The sequence below is a fragment of the Zingiber officinale genome, chromosome 7B, assembly GCF_018446385.1.
Source record: "Zingiber officinale cultivar Zhangliang chromosome 7B, Zo_v1.1, whole genome shotgun sequence".
NCBI lineage: Eukaryota > Viridiplantae > Streptophyta > Magnoliopsida > Zingiberales > Zingiberaceae > Zingiber > Zingiber officinale.
This window is the reverse complement of record NC_055999.1, coordinates 105,409,017-105,436,023: the sequence shown is the minus strand read 5'-3', so window position 1 is coordinate 105,436,023 and position 27,007 is coordinate 105,409,017. Positions and strand designations below refer to the sequence as shown.

General features: G+C 38.7%; 3 protein-coding genes across 4 annotated transcripts; 1 reads left to right on the top strand and 2 right to left on the bottom strand.

Annotated features, from left to right (window-relative positions):
• Positions 1-6,303: 6,303 nt before the first annotated feature.
• Positions 6,304-13,128, top strand: LOC122006707 (ubiquitin carboxyl-terminal hydrolase 25-like). Of its 2 annotated transcripts, none has more exons than XM_042562305.1 (8): positions 6,304-6,771; positions 6,880-7,384; positions 7,478-7,553; positions 7,639-7,731; positions 11,117-11,203; positions 11,315-12,135; positions 12,393-12,521; positions 12,652-13,128. In XM_042562305.1, the coding sequence occupies exons 1-8, from the start codon at positions 6,606-6,608 to the stop codon at positions 12,770-12,772; spliced, it is 1,998 nt and encodes a 665-aa protein (XP_042418239.1). In that variant the 5' UTR covers positions 6,304-6,605; the 3' UTR covers positions 12,773-13,128. The 2 variants fall into 2 exon arrangements, with proteins under 2 accessions (XP_042418239.1, XP_042418238.1); XM_042562304.1 differs by having other exon boundaries at positions 11,111-11,203.
• A 250-nt stretch (positions 13,129-13,378) lies between these two features.
• Positions 13,379-13,991, bottom strand: LOC122006708 (taperin-like; the record flags this gene model as incomplete). The annotated part of the gene is made up of 1 exon (XM_042562306.1): positions 13,379-13,991. A coding segment is annotated over one exon (522 nt), but the record flags the coding sequence as incomplete, so codon positions are not given.
• A 2,321-nt stretch (positions 13,992-16,312) lies between these two features.
• LOC122006706 (DNA-binding protein HEXBP-like) lies at positions 16,313-19,754 on the bottom strand. The gene is made up of 3 exons (XM_042562303.1): positions 19,190-19,754; positions 18,818-18,916; positions 16,313-17,049 (listed from the first exon to the last, which is right to left on the bottom strand). The coding sequence occupies exons 1-3, from the start codon at positions 19,682-19,684 to the stop codon at positions 16,657-16,659; spliced, it is 987 nt and encodes a 328-aa protein (XP_042418237.1). The 5' UTR covers positions 19,685-19,754; the 3' UTR covers positions 16,313-16,656.
• Positions 19,755-27,007: the final 7,253 nt, after the last annotated feature.

Here is a 27,007-nt window from a genome sequence, read left to right as displayed (position 1 = left end):
AGCCGGGCTTTTGCTAAGTCGGGCAGTAATGTTCCACTATGGAGGAAAGAAATCATAGAAATTTGCCAATTTTCCTCCCCTTCGATATTGCCTATTTGAGCTATGTATAAAGTCTTGGGCTATCTAACGTCCACGAGGCTAAGACACTTGTCATCTTTGGTAGCTCATGTACTTTCATATTTTCCGCTCGAGATATCTTTTGAAGGCTCACTTCTCGGAAGTTAGTCTCAAGTTGTTCAAATGTCTCCACATATCTTCTCAACCGCTCTTTCTAGACTTCAAAAGTACCATCCAACTGTTGTGCCACGAGCTGTGAGTCAGAATATATAATTACCCGAGCGACTCCTACTCTTCTTTCTATTTATAGACCAGACAACAAAGCTTCATACTCAACCTCATTATTAGATGCTCGAAAGTTAAGATGAATAGCCAACTGTATAACATCTACTCAAGGTGAAATTAACAAGACTCGTACTTCGTTAGTTACCTGGTTGGAAGAATCATCCACATATACCTTCTATGTCTTTTCACAATCTGGACTAGATACTTCTGCCATAAAGTCTGCCAGAGCTTGAGCTTTAATTACCATGTGAGGTTGATATTGAATGTTATATTCTCCCAGCTCAGTTGTCTATTTTACAAGTCGTCTAGAAGCTTCAGGGTTAATAAGAATCTAACCAAGCTGACCATTTGTGAGAACAATAATAGGATGAGCCAGAAAATATGGCCTTAACCGTTGAGTGGTTAAGACCATCTCCAACGCCAACTTCTCCAATAGGGAATATCTTGTTTCTATATTTTCAATAAATGACTATGAAAATATATGAGGTATTGTAGGGTACCTTCTTCTCGTAATAAGACTGAGCTGACTGTCTGCTCGATCGCAGATAAATATAGAAATAATGTCTTGCCCGCCACTGGTTTAGTACAGGTAATCCAGCAAGGTATTCCTTGAGCTCATTAAAGGTTTGATCACATTTGGTATCCCACTCAAACTTTGAAGCTCTACAAAGGATATTAAAAAAGGGCAGACTCCGATCAATCATTCTGGAAATAAACCTCGATAGAGCGATTATTTGGCCCAATAATCTTTGAGTCTCTTGAAGGTTCCAATAAGGAGTCATATGTTGTAGAGCTTCCACCTTATCAAGATTAGCTTCGATCCCTCGTTTGGTCACCATGTACCTCAAAAAGTGCCCGTTCTTCACTCTGAAGATACATTTCTTAGGATTTAACTTAAGCCTGTGCCTTCTCAATGTATTGTAGGTTTCTTGGATGTCTGTAATTAAGTTTTTACCTTAGGCTATCTTTATCAGTATGTCATCCACATAAACCTTTAAATTTCTTCCAATATGGTGTCTGAATCTAATCCATCATCCTTTAGTAAGTAGCTCTTGCATTCATAAGACCAAACAACATCACAGTATGACAGAATGTTCTATCGGCAGTGACGAAAATCACCTTCTCTTGATCATTAAGAGCTAATGGGACTTGATGGTATCCCTTAAAGACATCCAACATATACATATATTCACATCCCAAGATGAAATCTACCATTTGGTCTATACAAGGAAGAGGATAACAGTCTTTTGGGCACTCTCGATTGAGGTCACGAAAGTCAATACACACTCTCTACTTCCCGCTCAGTTTTGGTACTAACACTACGTTGGCAAGCAATGCAGGGAACTATACCTCCTTTATGTATCTCGCCGCAATAGCTGGTCCACTTCTGCCCGGATAATTTGATCCTGCTTGGTGTTGAAGTGTCTTCTCTTTTGTTTTACTGGTTGGGAATCTGATAAAATATTCAACTTGTACGCCATCAGATCAGGAGAAATACCTTTGCCCTCTTTTGATGATCAGGTGAAGACATCATAGTTCTCCCTCAAGCAACCTACCTTGTAGTTGCTGCTTCAATCTTGGCTCCAGATTGACAGAGATTCTTGTGACACCGTCTTCCCGCTAAGGATGAATGCAAATCTCTTCTTGCTCATCTTCTTCTAGTCAGTGAAGCTTCTCCTCTCTATCCGGTAGGGGTAAAGGAAAATCCTGAGCAATTTGTAGAGTTTCCATGATTTCCTGAGCTTTCCACAACTCGAGTCGAACCACATCCACATAGCATTTCCAAGATGCTAGTTGGTCACCTCTTACTTTCCCTACCAAATCGTCAATCAGGAACTTGCTTTTATGTTGATAATTGAAACAACTACCTAGAAAATGTTCAATGTCGGTCTCTGTAGGATGACATTGTACAAGGAAGTCATGTCCACCACATAAATGGTGTTTTTCTAGTCCTTTCCAGATCTCGAGCGACGTTGCCTAGTGATACAGAAAGATAAATCATCCTGAGTGGTTGTACCTGATGTCTTGTGAACTCGATCAGCGGTGTGGTCAATGGTAGTAACTCTTCATCGATCTATATATGATCCATAGCTTTCTTGAAGATGATATTCATGGAACTTCTTGTATCCACAAATATCCTTTTGATAGTAGAATTTGCAATTGAAGCTTCTATTACCAGAGCGTCTTCATGCAATATCTCGACTCCCTCTAGGTCTTCTGACCCAAAGCTAATAGAAGGGCCGCCCCTCTGCTCGGGACTAGTTCCCACCACATAGACTTCTAATCGTCGAACGTGAGTTTTCCTAGCTCGGTTCGAATCATCATCGGTTGATCCACCTGAGATGATTCCAATAAGACCCTCTACAAGCTCTTGAGCTACCGCTTTTCCCTTTTCTTGTCTCCTCCGTTCGTCTTCTCTCGAAGATGGTGAAGGTTCTCCTGATCGATTCGGGGGCTCCCACTCTGGTTGATCCTTTCGTTTTTGCTAATTCTTGTGAGTGTGCAGTCTTTGGTGGCATGTCTCTGAGACTAATGATAAGTGCAGAAATATTCTTGCTTGGGGGGATTACGATCCCTAATGTGGAGCTGTCTTTACGTTCTAATTGCTCCTTTTGCTTGATATCCCTTGGCTTGTACGAGTAAGCCTCTTTCGCCTTCAATGGGAGAGGAGGTGCTTTCTGCTCAGGCTGAATATCTTGTTGGCTCGGCATCCGAGGATATTTTCTTCGAGCTAATTGAACTTCTTTCACATTCACATACTTGACCAAGTGGCCAAGCAACTTATCAAAATTGGCTAGAGACTTTCTTACGAGAGATGTGAAAAAATCTCCCTCCAAAAGGCCTTGTGAGAAGACACTCACTAGTATTTCAGATATGGCTGAGGAAACATCTTGTGCTGTTCTTTTAAATCTTTGAATATAATTCTTTAGCATTTTCTTTGGTTTCTATTTCAAGGAAAAAAAGTTCATGGAGATTTTGTGATACCTCCTGCTGCTGATGAAATGGTGTAGGAATATAGTTATAAATTCCCTGAATGAACGAATCGAGTTTGAGGGGAGCTGGGAGAACCATCTTTGCATAGGTCCTAATAGTGTAGCTTCGAATACTCTACACTTTATCCCTTTCGAGTATTGATGAAGCAATGTTATATTATCGAACTTGCAGATGTGATCCTCGGAATTAGTTGAGCCATTATATCCCCCCGTAGTCAGTGGCCAATAATGACGAGGTAATGAATCTTTGAGAATCTCTGCGCTAAACGAAGAAACTACCGAAGTTCCCGTTGTTTTTTGGTAACACTTGTTACCGAACGGGGTCACGAGGAGGAACATTTCCAGAAGAATATTGAGCTGATCAGGCCTGTTCAAGATTCCCAATCGAAGGGTGACCCATGCCTCTAGTGTGCCTCACTGTGGGTTGAGATAGATAGGGCTGCTCCATTTGCGCAGCAGGCAAGGCTCCATGGGGAGGGTGATGAACATGCTCTTGCTATATTGTCGCTGGTGATGGTTGCTCTTGACTCGCTTGCTACTATTGTACTTGGTTTACTTGATGTTGCTCTAAGGCATCTTTCATAACATCTGATACAATCTTCGCTAACTCTGCTTGCGTCAAAGTAATATTGTCGGTGTCTCCCATGAGTCTCAGTTCAAGTAAATGGATTCTCATAGACGGTGTCAATTTGATCTTATCCTGAAAGCTTCAAGGTTGACTCCCCGGTACGTAGGCAAGGGGATACCCTCAGGAGATGGTGCAAAGAGTACTGTTTTTGAAGAAGTAGAAGTGGTAGAAGAAACTTGGAGAAAAAGGAAAAAAACCTTGTCTTCTCTTTTCTTATTACGGTCTTTTTTAGGGATGGTAATGAGACGGGTTGAAACCCAACCCCATAACAAACTCGCCTTGCCGGGGCAGGTTTAGATCTGCCTAAACGGGTCTCAAGGCGGATCCAGGGCAGGTCACGGGTTTAACCGGACCCGTCCCGAACCCGTCCCGTATAATATTTTTTTTATTAATTATTAATTTTTTAATTAAATCAAAATTGATAGATTTTAATTTGTGATAATATTTTTTTGTTACAAAATATTATTAATATAAATGTTGAAAATAAATTTAATATTTAATTAATTTTTAAAAAAATTTCTTTTGTATTTAAAAAAAATAAAAATATGGTGGGTCTAACTCGGATCCACCCCATTGGGTTTGCGGGGCGAGATGGGTCCAGGGTTTGGCCAAACCCGCCCCAATCCAGACTCATTGTCATCCCTAGTCTTTTTATACACTTTCCCTACATCTTTCGCCTTCCTCATGATTGAGCTTGCATTTATTATAAGAGGAGGGAGTAATGAATCAATTATTGATTCATGAATCATAAGGAATCTTCGTTTTGTCTTCCTCTAGCTTTTAATGCAGCTATTATTCGGTGACGTTTGGTTCTTTCCTAGGAATCGGAATGAGAATGAGAATGATAGTATTATGGAATAAGAATGGATATAAATATGGATATCATTCTTAAAAATAATGTTTGGTTAGTTGAATATTTTCTATCGAAATAAACCAATTTTTTTTATCCTTAGAGGAAAATAAGAGAAAAAAATAGATGTGAGAGAAAGTAGAATTTGAGAGAAAAATATGATGAGAGAGAATGATGAGAGAGAAAGTATAATGAGAGAGAAAATTATTAGATCTTGGGTGACCGACTAGATGTGGGCAAATAGCCTTCATAATAAAAAAAAAACAAAAATCCTTTCTTGACTTATAGGTTTACCAATATTAACACTTGTATAAAACAAATAAAAACTAAATAGAGAAAAAAAGAGACACAACTATTTACTTGGTTACAACTGGGGAGGTTGTTAATCCAAAGATGTTGAAAAGCTCAATATTGGCTCCTTCAGGCGGAGAAGCCTCTTACAGTAATCAAAGCTCACATCACGAAACTAAATAGACATGTAAACGTTACAAGTGTTGTTTCTCTCTTTTTCAGTTGTATTTAAGCTTCTGGGATGATGGTTGTATTTATAGCCTTGGTCGGGACGTCTGGAAGGGTTCCAGATGCCTGGAGGGAGATAAAACTTTATCCCCGCCACAACGGATCGCGTTTGACACGATCCGGATAAGATTCAAGGTTCGGGCGCCCGGACCCAAGTTAACAACTTGTTAACTTATTTAGTTTGGGTTCTTGCTCCGGCTCCGCTCGCTTAGGTCTGTGTCTTCCGCTCCAGCTCCGGCTCCACTTGGGTGATCTCGACCTTCCGAAATAGGGCTCACCTGAACCCAACTTCTGGCATTTAAGCAAGCTTTTCGCTCTAGCTTCTCTTCCCTCGGAAATGTCGCGCGTCTCCTTCTTGTCTGCTTGTGCACTCTTCTGCATCACCTCACCCCTCGAACGCACTTAGCCCGTCGACTCTCTCCCATGTCGTCCTTCTCGCTAGCTACGTCTTTTGCTCAACTTTCTGTGCTCCTAAGCTTCTGCACACTTAGACACAAGATTAAATACTAACATGACCTAACTTAACTTAGTTAATTATATCAAAATCATCTTGGAGTATCAATAAAAATATCATATAAAAAAATAAAGAGAAAAAAAATATGATAAACGAAAATGAGGAAGATATCAGTGCTAAGCCCGCCCGGACTCTTCCATTCTTGATTTATACCTTTTCATTTTTATTTCATTTACTTCTTTCGTATTACTTAAGAATAAATTTAGCGGAGGAGCTGGGTGAGTTAATCATCTTTTATCACGTGATTACAGCTTTCTAGGGAGCATCAGATATTCTGATTAAAGCAAATATTGCGTATATGTTTCACTTCAACGTGGCTTGAATCTAACTGACTACGGAAATGTATGTTCTCTTCGATATGTGACACGTATGTAAGATCGTGAGTTAACTCGAGTTCCGGAATGCAAACGACCAAGCGGTAACGAATTAGTGTCCACCTGCTTGAAGAAAGATCGTCGACACTTCGTAACGCAAACGATTGCTTAACGCGGCTCTCGCGTCTCTTTCCCTCGCTTCGCCGCCTCGCTCTCCTCCTCCTCCGCCCCCTCCTCCTCCTCTACCCATCCGGGGACGAGTGGCGTCGTCGACCACCACGAGGAACCGGCAGTGCCGGCACCGGTGCGGCAGACGTGGCGCGGCGGAGCCATCGGATTTGATGCGGGCGAATGAGGAGCGAGAGGAGGAGGTTTCCGACGCGTCGAAGAGGAGAAGGGGAATCGCCGACGGAACCACTATTGCGGCCCTTGGCAGTGGTCGTTGATGGGTCTGCAGATGACATGGCACGCGCGCTGCCGCAGGGGGGGCGCCTCTCCTCTCGGCCTTAAAAACCTCGGCAACTCTTGCTATCTTAATAGCGTCCTCCAGTGCCTCACCTACACCCCTCCCCTCGCCCAGTTCTGCCTCTCCTCCCGCCATTCCTCACTCTGTAAACCCTAGCCCTGCCCCCATCCCTATTTTCCTTTCGAAAATTTCATCAAAATCCATTTTTTTTTTTGTGCTTGGAGAACTAATTGTGGTTTTGTTTGCTTTGCAGGCAAGTCGGTGTTCGCGAATCGGGAGAAGGAGTGCCCATTCTGCATCCTCGAGCGGCAAATCGTTCGATCACTCACCCTTGACGGAGCGAATATCACTGAATCGCCGTCCAAGATTCTAAAGTGCTTGTCTCTATTTGCGGAGCATTTCCGTTGGGGGCGCCAGGAGGACGCTCACGAGTTCCTTAGATATGTGATTGACGCATGCCATAATGCCTGCCTCAAGCTGCACAAGCTAAATGGTTGTGGTGGAGCCAGTGGAGGGGTGGCTAATGGAGATTCTAAAGTGGAGGGGCGCTCGGGGCCCACCACCGTGATGAACGAGATCTTTGGAGGGGCGTTGCTAAGTCAGGTGAAGTGCCTCACTTGCAATGGTGATTCAAACAAGGTGGACGAGATTTTGGATATCTGTCTCGATGTTTTCCACAACAGCTCCTTGAAGGATGCTCTTGCTCGATTTTTTCAGCCAGAAGAATTGGATGGCAACAATAAATACAGCTGCAGCAAGTAAAAGAGTCATTCTGACGTTTTATTTCCCAACATAATACTGTAAACTATGTAAAAGATATTTATTTATTTATTTTTGTTTCTTCATTTCAGTTGTAAGAAACTCTCAGTAGCAAAGAAGCAGATGTTCATACATCGAGCACCAAATGTTCTAGTCATCCAACTCAAGGTGAAAATTTTCTTGTTGTTCTCTACCTTAAATATACTAATTGCATTTCTGTGGAAATCTTAATGGTAAGATGCATTTCCTGTAGAGATTTGAAGGCATACATGGTGGGAAGATTAATCGAAACATTGATTTTGATGAGCTTCTTGGGCTTTCAAAGTTCATGTCCAATACGAGCCAGGTTTGTTTGTCTTACACTTCTAGTTATATTCTATAGTGATAATTGAATGAATTGTGTTCAGCAGTAGTCTCTTTTTGTAGAGTAGGCAATGACCAATGTAAGCACATAAGTGGTAGGTTTCTTTGATGAACTGTTGATGCATCTCAGCACCTGTAAACCTGTTAAATAGCTCAGAACTAAATATTGAAAATACAGAAAAGAGTTGTATTCTAAGAAAGCTTTTGTTCCAGGATTCAAATCAGTTTATAATTATATCACTTAGTTATAGGCAAATGATGTTAATCTATTAAATCACATAGTCAATTCAATTGTAACTTTGTTAATGCTACATAGTGTGATTTCTATCATGACATTTTAAAATTCATGCATATAGGATCTCTTAGGGTTAACCACCTTTCGTTGCTGTAGTCATTAGACGTAAGACTTTTCTGCCTCTGGAACTATAACAGTATGGCGAATGAATGCTAGTTAAAATGGTCTATAGTACTTTCAGTAAAGATGATTCACAATCAGTATGTTTTAGATTGTTGGCTTTGTCACAATCATAACCAATTTGGTTCAGATTTGAGAGCTCTTGTAGTTGTTATGGCCTGACCAACTTTTGGAGTTTTGATCAATGCTTTAAAGTTCTCTATATTCCCCCTTGAACCAGCATAAACTGACTCTTGGTTACTCATGAATCATGTGCACTCCTTATGGAGTGTTTCCGTATGATTTCTGTTTCTTCTATCTTTTATTTCTAGGTTTGTAGTAGCATTTATCCATCAGACAGAATGCAGTGTCTCTCAGTAGTTCTCTAAAAGTTTCCTAAGAAAGAAAATAGCAGGTAACGTGCTACTGTCGAATATATCCAAGCTGAAGTGTTTATCCTTGCTGTACAGATTGAAACTGGGTTTTTGTGTTTATGAAAAATATGAGGTTGATGTTAATCTTTCAGACATCCTAAGATCTGATACCTTAAAAGCCACCTGTATATTTTCTGTATCGTGAGAGGTTCGGTTGTCAAACAAATCCAAAACATATCTGGCAAAATCAATATCAAGTAAATAAAAAAATATTAATATCATCCTTATGGATTAGTAGGATCAGAATTGATGAGAAAAATTTTAAAAGAGAAAAATGAAACATCATTTAATGTATAAGTGGAGAAAAGAAATATAAATTGCTAACAAATTTTGTTAAACACATAACTATAAGCAAGCACCCTTAACAAGATTTGATGGTATCCCTAAATATCAAAAATAGAATCAAAATCTTACGAATTATGATAATATTATCAATTATGATGAAACCATTGACCCTAACTTTGTTGGTCCAACCTTCAATTTCTTCTTAATTTAATCTTCTTTCCATGTTTCATATTGTCCTGTAAAGTTCCACAATTCAAAATTGATTCATCTCACTCTTGCGAATTCAAGCTTAATTCTTTCAATTTATATTGAGATCTGACTAGTCAGATGTTTTACTGCCCCTTTCGACAATATCTCTTAGGTTTTGATCATGTGCCCAAGAAATCAGGAAAAATCAGATTGAACATGGCCAATCTGGATCTAGGTCAACTGTACTGTATCAGCCTTTTTTTCCAACTATAATCTGAACCATTTATAATCTTGCAAACTAGGCTATTCTTGGTCCACTAGTTCCTAGTTCTTGGCTAAAGTTTACCAAATTTTATCCTAGTTGTGTGTTCAAGGTTAATATATGTTTCCTATTGATGGTGATCTTTTGTTATTGACTAACAAGGAGGTTAAGTCATCAATTGTGGTTCTATTACAAGGTAAGAAACCTTAGAGCAACCCACTGATCACCTGTCGGTTCAGTGCACACCTCTTGTAACAGATAAATTTTGGCTATGTGGGCCTTGAGAAATCATGCATGTCTAAAATCATGTGGAATAGCTTATCACTGACTGGCTACGTTAAATGCAAGCTGGAAGTAGGAGGAAATAATAACTAAGATGAGCCTGGGGGTTATGCACTGCGGATCATATAGTTTGAGGCTCTAAGAATTGAGTCTATAATCATCTATAGGTCATAAGACTAGCTTGTGAAGCACATTTTAGGACGGTATCATTGTTGAGTATAAGACAACTTTTTTAATCATGGAATTCTGGAAGTGTTTGTTATGAAATTTTGTTTCAATAATAATGTATGCTAATATGCTAAGGTTTATTGACTGCTTTTCTTTTCCATCCTCTCAACTTTGCCGTTACACAAACAGAAGGATGATTTCTCCGGTAATTTCATTTTCGTGCACCTACTTTCAGAAAATTTCTCCTACCTTATTAGATCTCTTGCAATGTTTCTCAGTGGTTGAACAATTAGTTCTGTTACTGGAATCATTAGGGATGCAGTAGAGAAAGCGTCCATCAGTGTGTAGTTTCACTGGACTGATTTTGCATTTCATGTGTTGGTTTCTTGAGACTGTAGCTGAGTTACAAACTGTTGTATAATAGCAACATGTCGATAATCAGTGCAGTTGAGTACTGTGAGTGCTAGTTAGTTTTTGTGTTTAGGATGTTTCATGTCAAATTCATAGGATAACCTGTCTGGAAGTCATGACCAAAGTATGACTTAGTTTAATTAGATTACCTTCCTGTGATTTTGTTGAACACACTCACTCTAGAAGCCACTGTCATAGGTATCCATGTAGACCAGCCCAAGTTACTTTTTTGGAAGAAAAACACCGAGCTACTTAATGCCAGACATGATATAGGCCTCGTCGCAGTTAATCTCTTTGATGTTGGTTACCCTGCAGCTTTTCTCTCTCAGTTGCTCTTTTTTGTTGATCCTTGGTTCAAAGGTGAAGTTCACATCTACGTAATTGATCTCTTTTTTCCCATGCATATTTAACACCGTCCCCGCTATTTTTTTTATTGTTGGCATAGATATGTTTTATGTGTTATTACTGTACTTGATTTTTTTTTTGTTAGAGAAAATGTAACTGAGTGTATGATATTTGTTGGCACAACTATGAGCATTATATTTGTGTTCTAAGGTTCCTGCCACCTAGATCTGTTGTGTATTGATCTTGCATGTTGCATAAGCTATCAAACTCAAATAATGCGCTTATATTTACCACTACAATACCTAATTTACAGACAACAATATATTCATATTTATTGCTTTTCTCACTTTAATTGTTTAAACAATAAGGTTAAATTCTTTCACATATAGAATGCACATAAAGCTAGAGCTAGATCAACCCTAGACTCCAGTGAGTTCATATTCACGACTAAACAAATCTTAGCTCATGCTTTGAGCTTAATCTATTCTTAGCGAATGATAATAAGGTTCCTGGTAAGTCCATTCTGTTTAGTTTTTTCAGATGATGCATTTTTGTCAAGGCTATTCATATTTCTAATCTTGAGTTATTCTAGTTGCAGGATCTGGAGCCAGAGTACAGTCTTTTTGGTTGTATAGTACACTCAGGTTTCTCACCAGAATCTGGACATTATTACGCTTACATTAAGGTAGTCACTTGTTGAATTGCTTATTCAACCTTCAACATTTTGTTGAATATACATATAATAATCCTATCTTTTTTTTTATTATTTATGTTTCATTGGGTTTACTCTTTATAGGATGCTTCTGGTCGATGGTTCTGTTGTAATGATGCCCATGTTTCACTTTCAAGCTCACAAGAAGTTTTGTCAGAGAAGGTTTACATGCTTTTTTATATACGCACCAACGGGTGCCCAAAGCCCACCAAATCTGCTTTATCTTGCAATGGCTTCAAACCTTCTGTTGTAAATGGAAGCAGTGTTCAAAGCCAGAAGACTGTACAAGTTCTAAAACCAACGATTGCTAATTCCAACAGGGCATCTTCTACAAATAATGGCTCGGCATTGCTGAAGAACGGTAAACCATTTTCATCTCCGCAAATTAAGCCCATTAATCTCAAGAATCTTGAGATAAAAAGGACTTTCCCAAATGGTAATGGGAACCTTGATATTCAGAAAAAAGGAGCTAGTGGAGAAGGCATAACAACACTTGCTAGCTGTTCCCCAAGTGAAAATAAGACGGTACAAAAATTTGAGACATCGACAACTTCTAATCTCAATGCAGCTGGTGTAGACATATCATTCGATGGGCAGCAGAATAAGCATACGTCTCTTTTGCCAAATGGAAATGGGTGCTCTCAGCCATCAAAGAGACACTCGAACTCAGAGGACACTGAGTATGTAGCAGCTACAAGAAAAGATTCTGGTAATGCTAGTTCAGCTAAACTGAAGATTGATAATCATCAAAAAGTTAATCCAGAAGTACACAGTACGAAAAGCAGAGAAAATTCTGATTCAAGCACTAATGATACTGCCCCTTTGCCAAGGGAGAATGACTCATACAAGAATGAGATATCATGTGGCAAAAAGCATGCGCGAGAAATTGAAAAGTTCAAAGAATTGTGAGTCTAATTCTTTTTCAGTTCTTTTTTCATTTCTGTTAATGCCACTCTTTACATCGACATAAAACAAAATGCCCGCTCATCGGTACCTCATCTTGCGCATGTAGGATCAGAAGAAGTGCTTATGTGATACTTGACTGTGTTACTCTCTCCCGTCTTTTCTTCTTCAATATTGTGGATTGCAGTTTTCATTCATCTTCTGTAGATTATGATGTGCTTACTTATTTCTTTCTCATTATCGCGATGATGCTTTTTAGGCTATCCGGAGAAGCCTCATCCGAACTTCACTCTTGTGGATGGGTGGATAAAGTTCAAGACTTTATGCGAGCTAAAAAAAGATTATGCTTGCAAGCAACAGATGTCTCTTATGATAAGAGTTCAACAAGGTAAAGATCTGCTAGAATTTTGCACTCATGAGTTAAAAGAGTAATCTTTTGAGCAATTCTCTAATTTTAAGATGATACTGTTTATTTTGCACACTGACTTTGTCGCGGCTTCGCGTCGCACTCAATGCAGGAAACAATTGATAAGCGATGCAAGGAAGACTTTCATCTCGCAAATTCCAGAATCGCTTAAGGAGCATCTCGTCGAACGCCTAAGATCATTTAGTCAAGAAGCACCTCTTTCAGATCCGTAAATATCAAACAAGATACGATCTACCTCTGGAGAACTCACTAATCCAGTCTTATATGCTGCAACTGGATGATGGTTGGACACAACCGACTATTTCAGACACTGCCTTCTCGTGCACTTGCAATATTTTGATTTATATACTTTCGATACCTGGAGAATTTCGAAACTTTTGCGGTAAAATTTTCGCAGAAGCCCCACCTGAAGCACCTAGTTCCTCAAGCCTTCTTCATTAGGAACTCTTCTTCCTCCCTCCATCAGTGAGATTCACAATTTTGGCTTCGAAATTTTTGTTGTGCCGTTGGAGGTCGAGAGCATGTAAAATGTGTTCTATTTGTTTCAGTGCACAAGTATTAGAGTTAATTTGTTATCCCTAGTATAATTTTTGATATTTAATAAATTTGGCACATAAAGATTAGTAATTACTTGAACGATAAAAAAGAAGCATCGGCTAGTTTGGATTTCTAATAAACAAGTAGATTGTATTTAATATTTTGTTTGATTAAAAAATTGCTTTAGTTAATTAGCGTGCAAGTATTTCTTTTCTAGTGGGTCTAGAGTGATTAAGGATAAATTTGTAATAATTTATTATTCAGATATTTTAACATTAAAGTGACGTCATCAATAGAAGATATTATTTATTTATCTATCTTTGGCCAATAGCAAAACATAAAGACACGTAAGGCAAGCGAAAAGCTAAAGCCTCAAAGACAGATCAAGCTCCGTCGTCGGCTCGCCGGCGGCGTCGCCGAGATCCGCCGGCGCCTCTGGGCGACAGTAGGATCCCCGTCTCCAGTTGAGCAGATCGAGCGTCTGGTCGTCCTCGGCGTCGCAGTTTGCCCTCCCGCGGACGGCGACGAACCGAGCGGCGGCGACGGCGCCGGTGGGTCGGTCGTAGGGGGCGGATCTGAAGCCGTGGGCGGAGATGGGGAAGACCGGCGGCGGAATCGGAGGAGGAGGAGGGAGGTGGAGGAAAAAGGTGCGCTGGCGTTTGTGGGCGTTCTGGTGGCCGCCGAGGGCTTGGGATTTGAGGAACTTACGGTCGCAGTAAGGGCAGGGGAAAAGCCTCGCATGCTCCGCCTCCTCGTCTTCCTCCTCCTCCTCCGCCGCCGCCGCCGCCGTCGCTTGATCTGGAGGAGGAGAGAAGGCCGCGAGGGAGAGGCGTTGAGATTGGGGAGAGGAGGAGTACATGTGGCTTGATCTAAAGACAAAACTATTTTTTTGCTTTAAAAATATAAGAAAAACGTCATATCACTGTCACACTTTAGTTCGGTGGGTAGAGTTTGTCCAATTTTTTAAAATCAAATATAAAAAAGATCTTATTAGACAAATACCCAGAATTGACGTATTAAGTAAATTCAAAATATAATTTATTCCCATTTAAAAATCGATCTAAATCTAATACTCTTTGTATTAAGTGTATTACTTTTTGAGTATGCACCATACCAGCGCTCCTAAATACAACTTCAATTTTACGTACAATCCCCATCGTAAAATTAAAAAAAAAACACTTTATTTCTATTCTTATTTCCTCCTGCACATATCGTTATCTAATTATCTCTGTATAATTTTTTCTTAATTAAACAATATTTTTTAAAAAATAATATAATTTTTATTTAATTGAGATGGAAAAAATTAATATTCAATTTAATAAAAAATATATTAAATTTTAATTTAATATGTTGAATTTTAAAAAAATTATACTCATTTTTAGATTTTTTATACTTAAAAATTATAAGAGATAATTAAATAAATTAATATTTATTATTATGTTTAATTAGAGAGTGAAAATAAAATTTTTTGATAATAAAAAATGCATGCAAAGTTTAAATTGTGATGAAAGACTGCATATAAATTTTCTCTTAATTTAATCTTTATCATATGCAAACAATGACAACTTATTTTGATGATATTAAAATTATTGAAATAAAAATTAAGGGAATAAATTTCAGAAAACATTTGACCTAATTCAGCGGCTTTTGCAGGGAGAGATTAGACACTATGATATTGAAATTATGGTGCATACAAAAGTGTAAAAGAACCCATAATTAGATTTAGATTGATAGTTAAGTTTATATAAATATAAAATCATAGAAATAATATTAAAATATATATCAATTTTTAGAAGGAAAAAAAAAAAGGTAAGGAGGTGCTTGGTTCTATCCTAAGAATCAGAATGAGAATGGGTATCATAGTATTATGGAATGGAAATAGGTATGAGTTTGAATATTATTTTTAAAAATGATGTTTTATTTTCAATCGGAATGAACCTAAATTTTCTTTTTTACTCTTACAGGAAAATAAGAGACAAAATAAATGGGAGAGAAAGTTGAATGTGAGAGAAATATATGATAGAGAAAATAATGAGAGAGAAAGTGAAGAAAGAAAAAGTATGATGAGAGAAAATGAGAAGTACATGATAGAAGAGATTGAGAAGAGAAAAAGTATGATGAGAGAGAGTGTGCTAAGAGAAAAAGAGTGATGGGAAAAAAATGAAGAGAGAAAATATTATGAGAAAAAATGAAAGGGTGAAGAGAGAGAAAGTACGATGAGAGAGAAAGTGAGTTGAAAGAAAAAACGTGATGAAAAAATGAAGAGAGAGAAAGTATGATGAGAGAAAATGAGAGACTGAGGAGAGAGAAAGTATGCTGAAAGAAAAAGAGTGATGGAAAAAATGAAAAGAGAAAAAGTATTATGAGAGAAAATAAAAAAGTGAGGAGAGAGAAAGTGTGATGAGAGAGAAAGTGAGTTGAGAGAGAAAGAGTGATGGGAAAAAATAAAGAGAGAGAAAGTGTGATGAGAGAAAATGAGATACTGGGGAGAGAGAAAGTATGATGAGAGAGAAAATATGATTAGAGAAAATAAAGAGAGAGTGTGTGATGAGAGAGAATGAAGAAAGAGAAAGTGTGATGAGAGAGAATGAGGAAGAGAGAGTATGCTAAGAGAGATTGAGGAGAGAGGAAGTACGATGAGAGAGAAAGTATGATGAAAAAATAAGAAGAAAGTGTGATGAAAGAGAATGAAGAGAGAGAGAAAATGAGGAGAGAGAATGTATGATGGGAGAGAATATAGAGAGAAAAGGATAGAAAATGTGTGATGAGAGAGAATGAGGAGAGAGAAAGTATGTTGAGAAAATAAGGAGAGAGAAAATATTGAAGAAAGTATGTTGAGAGAGAAAGTGTGATGATAAAATAAGGAGAGAGAAAATATGATGAGAGATAATAAGGAGAGAGAGTATGAAATTAAAAAAAAAAAATTGAACAAACATACTAAAGGTATTTTTGTCTAAAACTTAATTCATATTTCTATTCCATCAAAACCCTCCCGAGGGGGTGAATTTCATCCATACCTAAGTTTTTGGATTTCATTCCAAAATCTTGATTCTATTCTCATCAACCAAACACAAGATTTGGTAATGAATCCATTCCCTCATTTCCAAATCCATAAACCAAACGCCACCTAAGTTTTCTTCAAAACTTATGCAAATACCTTTTTTTATATAAAAAAAAGGATAAAAAATTATTAATCATTCAAGAGAAAGGGTTGCTGAAAATATGTAAGTGGTCCTCCATCAATAATTATCATTAGAACAGTCATAGTCTAACAACTAACATTTCATGTGTTTGATGGGACAATCTGGTTTTATTTTATGTATATGCCATCATCGAATCTCAACCCTTGTTTTGTCATCTCCCCTTTGATCATTTGAATAGTGTTTAATCGATCGAACTGATCCGACTCGTCTAGTTTTGTTCAAGAAACATGGATGAACCTCATTCAAAAGGAAGACAACAATTCTAAGACTTCGTTGTTCTTCACAAAAGAAGCCTTGTTCTTGACTAACAAACCTATTTCACTACCCAAAACATCCAACAGATATAGCCGAAAACATCAAAAGTTTACCTTTTTGTGAATTGCAGAGGCTGCTGAAGGCTTTTCAGCAGGGCATTCTCGAGCCCAGTGGCCAGACTTCCCGCACTTGAAACAAGTATTCGAGTCTGTCGAACCAAAGGACTTTCTTGTTGTGCTAACGGATGCATCAATTGAGAACGAAGACAACTGCTTGGGGCAGTCCCTGGACCAGTGACCTCCTTGCCCACATTTGAAGCACGAGTTTGAGGCAGTGGAACTACACTTTCCTGCTGTGTCTGAAAAGGTATTGGATGGCTCGGAACGGTTGGGGCAATCACGCGACCAGTGACCTTCCTGTCCACACATAAAGCAAGTTGAACTGCTTCTCTCGCTCGACAGTTGAGTGCTTGAGTTTCTAGTGGTTTCATTAACCTAGTCAACCATCCATTCGGAAAAAATCACAACTCTTTCGATGTTGTAAAAGAGAATGCCAGTAGGTGTTGATAAGCAAAGAAATTAACTTTATTTAGCGTGACTGATGAAGAATAAGCACAGATGAGGATGATACAAACACAGTTATCTTCCAAAGAACATCAACAAAGGGATAGATTGCGTACTCAATATCGAAAAAAGAAACTAACAGGAAAATATAATCATAACTGGATGAATGAAAAAGTTAGCTTCACGAACACTATTGACAACACTTAGCGGATCTAACTCCTGCGAAGGACCACTGCGCCAGGGCAAAATGCCCCCCCCCCCACCCCCCCCAATGATTTACCTGCATGTATCTTGCCGTGGGACCGGCGATATTGGGATGAGCAATATCACCTTTGCTCAAACAGTTAGCAGATCTAAACTGGATCATGTAATTAATGCTACTGTGGAGAGAACATCTTTACAGCCTATCAGTTAAAGAATCTCATCGTAAAGTTTTAGAGGCTATTAAAGCTCGACTGTAGTTGATTCCCGACGCATGTTGCAGACAAGCTTTACAAAATCAATTAGAAACCTTAAACAAAAGGTAAGTTGGGTAAGAATGAGATGCATTATTAAAGTTCTAATGGAGGATAAGGCTAATTAATGGTTAAGTTAGAAACAGATGTACACATAATATTGATCTCATTCAATATCATGAGGATGTGATGTGATTAATTACAGTTATAGTTACAAGAATCAAATTTCTCATCTCCATAGGATTAGAAGATGAAACTGGCTTTGATGCGCCTACACTTATAGAAAAGATAAGCGAGTAAATGAACAAAGAAGCTTATCGGTATGACCTTAACAGAAAATTTCAAATGCATATTGACTGAACCCAAACAAGTATCATAATATCAGGGCCCAAGCCAACCTGCCAATTGTTTATATTCAGGAAGAGATCAATTTGGCAGGGTGACCACAACAAGTGGCAAAGATCCATGGGTTTTGTCAAAGTTGAATCATCTTGACTTGTCTTTTACTTTGTTTGGGTCATGTTTGCATTTTGGTTACAATTTCAGTTTTGAGTTTGATTTTATTCAGGTCAAAAGAGTTGTAAACTAAGCTGTGATATATTCACAATATATAGGGTTAGAGTCGACAAAGACTCAACCCAGTCTAAAATTGGTACTTCTAGGTGGGTCACCATATGGGTAAGACTATCAACAAGTAAATCTACAAATTGGTCGATATGCTTGCTTGACACCAACACCACAAGCTTTAGCAAGTTGTTTTCCTTGGTTAGTTAGTTATACAAGGTCCGCATCAACTCCTTAGTTATACAAGTACTTATCTACTAAACTAGAAGATTCAACTTAAAGGAGCAACTTCAAACTGTACAAGGTAGTAATATTTTAAGCAGCTTACTATAAACATAAAGGAACTCTTACACTTTAAGAACCATTCAAACAAAAAAGGATGAGAATGGAGAAGAAACTGAAAATGTATCATTCAACTTTCATTTCTAGCTCGCAAATTCTCATCAGGTATTTTGAAAGCAAACAGAACTTTTTAAAAGTAGCATGGTTCAGAGCTAATCTCTTTCTCTATATGTTTCCTTCATATCAACTGCATGATGTGAATTATGATTAGAAAAGGATAAAAATACAAACAAATACACTACCAAAGTTTGGTAGATTTAATAGAATAGAGACTATTGATATAGCATGTAAGATAAGATAATCCGCAGACAAAGTAATGCACAATGATTTAGGCATACCGTATACGGTGATGAACGACTGTTAAAGACATTTTGAGAAGCAGAAGGATGAGGTGATGGTTGATCGCACCACTCAAAGAAGCTACAACCACCATTATCCTAGATGAAAGAGTAATCAGCAAAAAACCAACTATTGAACAGCAATAAGGGCAAGAAATTGTCGTTATGCTACCAGGCAGACCTTGAACAGCCACGAACATTTTCATGTTCCTTTTTACAGAGAAAGAAATGATATCTTTGAGAAACACATTGATTTTTTTTGGTAAAAAAACTAATCTGAGATTTCATTTCCGATTCGTAACAGGAGAATATCTCTGCGGAGAAGCAAGAAACAATTGAGAAGGAGAAGAAGAATGAAGAATCGATGCTCACCGGGTGAAGAGGACACTTGTAGAATTTTCGACCGGGGTTCTTAGCCGTGTTCGAAGTACGAATCAAACAAGTCCCAGATCCACAAGGGCACGCCTTCTCCGGCACCTCGCCGTACTCTTTGCTCGCAGAATCTGATCCTCCTCTCAACTCCACTCCGCGCCCGGAATCGCAATCCCTTGCCCAGTGGCCTTCCAGGCCGCACTTGAAGCAAGCGCCTCCGCCTGTATAAGACGCAGGGTTCATCGAGGGATTGTTGCCGGATCGGGGGACCCCGGAGTTCTTCTGTCTCTCAGTCAACTGCTTATTCCAGACTATACTATGGCTACCGCGGAGCGCCGCCATGTAGGATCCCTCCTTGGCGTCCGGGACGCCAGCGTCGGAATCTCCGGAGGAAGAAATGAACTTCTGGCGCTTGAATCTCCCTCCGGAGGCCGCCGCCTCAGCAGCTTCGACCATCGAGAGGAACACATCGTCCTCGTCGACCGCCTCGTTCATCTGGGCGACGGCCGCCGTTTGCTCTCAGGGTTTCGCTATGAAAGGAAAAAAGATTAAATTTTACCCCTCAAAGTTTACGTCTTTTCTAATTTGCTCTCAGTGAGAAAATACATTAAAATGCCCCTATTGTTTTAACCTTTTTCCATTTATGTCCCTCAAATTTTTTTTTGTCAATTATAAGCCTCATCCGTAGCTATTGTCATTTTATTTCATCCTTTCGAGCAACCAAAAAAAAAAAAAAAAAATATGAGGGGCAAGTTCACGAGGATGTTGAAAAGTAGCTATTGTCATTGGTATGTGATGGCTAGACTAAGTAAAGTCTTCTTGAATTGCATCGCGAGCTATGGTATGTTGGCTTAGAATCGGGTAGGATAGCACACCTAAAGTATATGGCACACAGAAATATATATAAAAAATAGGATAAATAAAAATTTAACTTATGAAAGAAAACATTACATCGACATACCTTCTACACGCCTCTACGACCTTTTAAATACACCACAAATGATAAGAGCAAAGATTACGAGATCCATAAAAATAGGATCGGCTAACACTAGATCCATAAAAATAGGATCGACTGAGTAATAAGAAATTATCAAGAAAATAAATAAAAAAACAAACTAACGACGTGAGGGCTTAACCTTATCATGTCTGGATTATTTTCTCACATTACTCCCCCTAATCCTGACATGATTGTAAATCACGGACGCCGAGTAGATGTCGCATGACAGCTAACTTCACTCCTGGCAATGTTTTAGTTAACGCATCGGCTCGTTGTTCTCCGGTATTAACGAACTCAACCATAATCTGTCTCCTTTCATTACATTCTCTGATAAAATGAAACCTTGTATCTATATGCTTGCTTCGATCATGGAATACCGAATTCTTCATGAGAGCTATCGCAGATTTGTTGTCAACAAACAAAGTTACCGGCTTTGGCTCTATACCGGTTAATTCGCTGGCAAAGCTCCTCAACCACAAAGCATGGCAGGCCGCAATTGCAGCTGCCATGAACTCTGCCTCACACGATGAAAACGTCACTGTCTTCTGCTTCTATGAATTCCAGGACATCAAACTTTCATTAAAATAGAAAGTCATTCCACTTGTGCTTTTCCTCCCATCAAGATCACCGACTAAATCACTGTCCAAGTAACCGAATATACCAATTTCCTATGGTCCCTTTATGTAAACAAATCTAAAATAGATTGTACCTTTCAAATACCTGAGAATCTGTTTGACTACCTTATGATGCATGATTGTAGACCTCTCTATGTATCTGCTCGCCATTCCGACAGAATATGACAGGTCCGACCATGTGTGTAGCAAATATTTCAGACAACCAATAATGCGCCTGTACTCCGTGGCATCAACTGAAGTCCCTTCCAAGTCCTTATGCAATTGTGTCTTGGGTTCCATTGGATGCTTTATGACATTGCAGTATGCCATCTTGAACTGAGATAGAATTTTCTTGGAATAAGCAGATTGTCTAAGTAAAATTTGGCTCTTCTGTTGCTCCACTTCAATCCCTAAGTAGTAGGAGAGAAGACAACCCAAATCACTCATCTCAAATTCTGTCATCATTTATTGTTTGAACTTGTTGATTTTCTCTGTGCTACTTCCTGTCACGATGAGATCGTCGACATACACTCCAATAAGTATACTTGATTCTCCTTCACCTCTTGTATATACTGCATGTTCTTGAGTACATTTTTTAAAGCCAAGCTCTTCTAGACTCTTGTTCAAACGCATGTTCCAAGCTCGTGGAGCTTGCCGTAGTCCATAGACGTCCTTGGACAACCTGTATACCTTATGTTTCTGATTTTGTACTTCAAACCCTTCTGGTTGAGTGACATATATTTCTTCTTCTAACTCTCCGTTAAGAAATGCTGACTTCACATCTAGATGGTGTACCTCCCAACTTTGATTTGCCGCAAGTGCAAGAATGACTCGAATAGTGTCAAGTATAGCGACAGGCGCAAACACTTTTTCAAAGTCGATGTCTTGTCTTTGTACATAGTCTTTAGCCACTAATCTTGCTTTGTACTTAACGACTTTCCCATCTGAATCTTTCTTCAATTTGAACATCCACTTTAGGCCGATAGGCTCATGGCCTAATGGGAGTTCAGTTAGGTTCCAAGTATTGTTCATCTCAATAGATTTCAACTCTTTCTTCATTGATTCGTACCAACAAACCTCGGTTGCAGCTTCTTGATAACATGTCGGCTCTTCAGATATCACCATCATCACCTCACCCTCTTCTTCATCAATACCAACCACTTCCTCAGTGTTGTCGTAGATATCAGCAATGGATCTAAAACAGACCGGCCCTTCATAAGACTCGGGTGAGTTTGTTATCGAAGGCGAGGAAGTTGTATGGGTGTTCGATGATGATGTAGATGGACTTGACGCTCCTATCATGGGTACCACGGCTACTACCGGTGTTGTGACATCTTCTGATGTGACCTCAATGTCTGCTGCAACAATCACCTCGTCAGTGCCAAATGCATCCACCACTATAAACTCTGGTACCTTTTCTTCATTGTTGGCACCTGCATTCCATGTTCATTCATAATTTTCTTGAAACATCACATCTCTACTTACTTATAGCTTGTCATGCCTTGGATCAAATAGACGATGAGCTTTACAGCCTTTCTCGACACCCAAGTATACCATGAGTGAGCTTCTGTCGTCAAGTTTCTTGAGGTGAGGGGTTGTATTTTTCACATATGCAACACAACCGAATACTCTCAAGTGGGCGAGATGTGGCATTCTCCCCATCCAAGGTTCAAATGGCGACCGTATTTCCCCATCACCTTACCGACATATGTGTACCCTTGAGAAGAGATTTTGCCATGGCCATCACGGTGTAATTACGACGCTCCACAACACCATTTTATTGGGGTGTGTAGGGAGCCATGAGATGCCGCTCGATTCCTTCATTTTCACAGAATTGAGTGAACTCCGTGGATAGAAACTCGTCACCCCGGTCTGTCCGGAGTGTTTTGATCTTATATTCAGTCTTGTTCCCCGTCAAGAATTTGAACTTCTTGAATGCTCGGAATGCATCATTCTTTGCTGCCAATATAAACACCCACATCCACCTTGTGAAATCATCAACAATCAGAAGAAAGTACTTGTTACCGGCTAGTATACACGGTGAGATTAGCCTGCAAATATCAGCATGGAGAAGTTCCAGCGGCCTCTCCGCTCTACAATTTGCTTGCCACGGGGAATGACGACCTTGCATGCTTGGCGATCACACACACCTCGCAAAGCTTGTTCGGTTGGGGCAATGAAGGCACATCAACCGCCAATTTCTTCTCCCCTAACAGCTTCAAGTCCTGGAAATTGACATGTCCAAGTCTTGTATGCCATATCCAGGTTGGGTCTTCTAGTCTTGCTAGGAGACAGATTTGCTTGAATGTCTTCAAGGTTATCTTGTACAAGCAATTTTGTGTTCGCTTTACCAGCATCAAAAGCTTCCCACTCCTATCAAAAGCTTCTGTGTCCACGTTGCTCCCCTTCTGTCGCATTTGTCATGTGGCATGAGTAAGTAGGAGCTCACCTTCAGTGTCGTTTGTGTTGCCGCGTAATCGTAATGTTCGTTCCTTGTGCGCCTTCAGTCGCCCAATAGTCTCCTTAAATGGTATCATCTTAAGAGCGTGAAACTGCTCAATACCGACAACAATAGGGAAGAACTTATCAGGGACAGAATCAAGCAACTTCTTTACCAAAGAGGAATCTTCAAGCGTGGCACCAAGAGTGGAGAACTTGCTGCTCATGGCGCTAAGTTTGCCAGCAAGCTCATCAATCATCTCGGTCTCCTTCATCCGGAGGGCGTCAAACTCGCTCTTCAACGTTTGTACGTGTGCCTTCTTCACCCGATCACTACCAAGGTACCTCGTTTTGAGGTTGTCCCAGACTTCCTTCGCCGTCTTCTTTTTTACAATCTGGAGAAGGATGTCTTCGGGGATACATTGCAAGATGTATGCACGCGTCTTTTTGTCCTTTTTTGTATCTACTTGGGCTCCTTCCACTGGCTCCACCGCCTCCCAGACTCTCTGGGCATCAAAAATCGTCTATGTCTTTATTGCCCACACAGTGTAATTGTGAGGGTTTAGCATCAAATAGGGAAATGACACTCCATCGTTCTCCTTCGCAGCAACTTGTGGGATGCCAGACATTTTTATGGAATCGTGGATTCTTGGGTGTTCTATACTGCCAAAGCTCTAATATCAGATGTTGGCTTAGAATCGAATAGGATAGCACACCCAAAGCACACAATACACAGGAATATATAAGAAGAATAGGACAAATATAAATTTAACTTATAAAAGAAAACCTTACATCAAGATACCTTCTACACGCCTCTACGACCTTTAAATACACTACAAATGATAAGAGCAAAGACTACGAGATCCATAAAAATAAGATCGGCTAACACTAGATCCATAAAAATAGAATCGGTTGAGTAATAAGAAATTATCAAGAAAATAAATTTAAAAAAATAAACTAACGACGTGGGAACTTAACCTTATCATGTCTTGATTATTTTCTCACATGGTATTTCTTCTTCCATGATAAAAAATTATATTTTTTTGTTTAATTCTTAATAGACTAAATCTCTTTTATTGAACTATTTATGGGACTAAAGTTTTAAATTTTTGTATTTTTCTATTGGTAATATTGGAGGAGACTCATTTATTAGTTTGAAACTATATTATAATGAAAAAAATAAAGGGCACAAGTACATTCAAAGAATATGTTGGTGAAATATTGAATATTATAATTGGGTAGACACCAAAAATATCAAAATGCTTCATTTGTATAGATTTACCGAGTAATTAGGGTTCGAAGAGATAGAGAGGCCTCGGTTTTGGCACAAATTAAGGCATAATTCAAGCAATAGTAGATATCTGGAGAATGATGTGGATGTATTAACAATTAATGATAACATCCCAACTAACCACCAAGTGGAGATATATATAGTATATGAATGTGATGATGAGAGTGGTGATACATGTTCAGAAATGAAGGGAAGTGGGATAGCTGATGGTGATGATTATGATGAAGAAGAGGAGTTTCATGATAGTTATTATGAGTTTGAGGAAGATGATAAGATTTTTGATAGTCATATTGATCATGATATGAGAATGTTTAATGAGATGGTGATGGTTGATCATCAAGTATTCCTAAAGAGGTTTTAGCTCTGATGTAGAATGAAGAAGGCGATGATATATTGTGTTGACATGATGACTTGGATAATAATTTGGATTTTGATGATGGTGATCGTAAATCCCAGAAATTTTCATTGTTCAACCCAATCAAAGATCCAAAAAACCATGACTTGAAAGTTGGAATGAGTTTTAGCTCATGAGATGAGGCTAAATTTGCCATTGAAAGTCATTGTATTAGACAGGGGAAGGTTGTTATGTTTGTTAAAGTCGATAAGAAGAGGCTTAGGAGTCAGTGTAGAAATGAAAGTTATGATTGGACTAGAAAACATCCATCAACAACAGCTGCTAACATCCGTTGGGATAGATTCCAAAAATAACATCTTTATGCAATGGCGGAAAGAGATAATAAAGATTCATGGATTTGGTTTTTAAAGTTATTGGATGCAAACATAGACTTTGATAATAGATATGGTTGGACCATCATCTCAGACAAACAAAAGGGTCTAATTCCAACATTTGAAATTATGTTTCTTGCTACAGATAATCATTTTTGTGTTATACATTTACACACCAACATGAAAAGGGATGGTTTCAAAGATATGACAATTAAAAATGTACTTTGGCCACAACAATTATAGATTTTCAACAAAGAATGGAGGAGATGAAATAGATTGACCAGAAGGCTTATGAATGGTTGGCCAAAAAAAATAGAGGAACATTGGTCTAAGTCACACTTTACCACTACTCTATGTGACGTTCTTTTGAATAACATGTGTGAATGTTTCAATAGTTTCATTTTGGATGCTAGAGAGAAGTTGATAATTCCAATGTTTGAAAATATACGAAATTTGTTGATGGTCCAATTTCAATTTAACAGAGAGAAAGCTGAGAAATGGGACAAGAAGATTTGTCCTAAAATTTGAAATGTTTTAGTGAAGATATATATGGATGCAGCACAAAATATCCCACAACAAGTTGATCATACAAATTTTCAAGTCAATGGACCATCTGGTCAACACATTGTCGACTTTGGTACGAATTCGTACCGCTAATGGGACTTGACGAGCATCCTTTGCCAGCATGCAGTGTGTGTCATCTAGTGTAAGCATCAAGATCGAATGGATTATGTTAATTCATATTATAAGGTTGATACATATAAGAGATGCTATGAGTATGTTATTGTTCCCATTGTTGTCCTGATATTTAGAGGGAATGTGAATTTCACCTCCACTACTACTACTACTACTAGCGGACACAGAGAAAGTGGACAGAGTATTAGGAAATAATTATTATAAGTAAATATTATTTGTTTCCTAGTTATTAGGGAATAATGATTATTAGAAAATAGTTATTTGTTTTCTAGTTATTAGAGAATAATTATTATTAGGAAATACTTATTGTTTTCCTAATTTATGTATTTTCCTATTTTCACTTGTAATGGTATTTATATATACCATATGCTATTATTAATAATATGAGAATTCTATCATCAATATGGTATCAGAGCTCTAAGCTTAACAACAACTTTTTTTTCTATTTCTTTCTTTCTTTTCTCCACAATACCTACCAACCCCCTTCTACAATGGTTGTCGCCGATGACATCAACTGCTAGCTCCAGTCTTCTTCTACAATGGCTATCACCGACGACATCACCTCTTGTTGTTGGGTCGTCCATGCTGCCTGGTGGCAACCGACCCTCTAGCCCACCGATTCTTTCTCCCTCTCTTGCTTCTCTAAACCAACATCCCATGCAAACTCGCTCCAAAAATGTCATCTACAAACTCAATCCAAAGTATCTTCTTCAAATTAGTCTTCCACAACCTTGTGAACCCTCCTCTGTCACGCATATACTCAAAGATCCGAATTGGGCACAGGCCATGCATGAAGAGTATGATGCTCTTCTTCGTAATTAGACTTGGACTCTTGTCCCACTTTCGCCAGACCAAGATCTTGTGGGTAATAAGTGGATGCTTCGCATTAAGCGTAATTCTGATAGCTCAATTGATCAGTATAAAGCTCATCTTGTTGCCAAGGGTTTTCATCAGCACCCTAGTGTTGACTTTCATGATACATTCAGCCATGTTATTAATCCAGTAACAATACGCATTGTTCTTAGTTTAGCTATGGATCGGAGGTGGTGTCTTCG

Bases quoted from the DNA above. Each gene is read 5' to 3' on its own strand.
- LOC122006707 (XM_042562304.1), top strand. From the start codon at position 6,606: ATGGGTCTGCAGATGACATGGCACGCGCGCTGCCGCAGGGGGGGCGCC. The intron at 7,385-7,477 runs GTAAAAGAGTCA...TCTTCATTTCAG, and splicing joins AATAAATACAGCTGCAGCAA to TTGTAAGAAACTCTCAGTAG. The intron at 7,554-7,638 runs GTGAAAATTTTC...CATTTCCTGTAG, and splicing joins TTCTAGTCATCCAACTCAAG to AGATTTGAAGGCATACATGG.
- LOC122006706 (XM_042562303.1), bottom strand. From the start codon at position 19,684: ATGAACGAGGCGGTCGACGAGGACGATGTGTTCCTCTCGATGGTCGAA. The intron at 18,917-19,189 runs GTGAGCATCGAT...TCTTTCATCTAG, and splicing joins ACAAGTGTCCTCTTCACCCG to GATAATGGTGGTTGTAGCTT. The intron at 17,050-18,817 runs GTATGCCTAAAT...ATGGTTGACTAG, and splicing joins GTCGTTCATCACCGTATACG to GTTAATGAAACCACTAGAAA.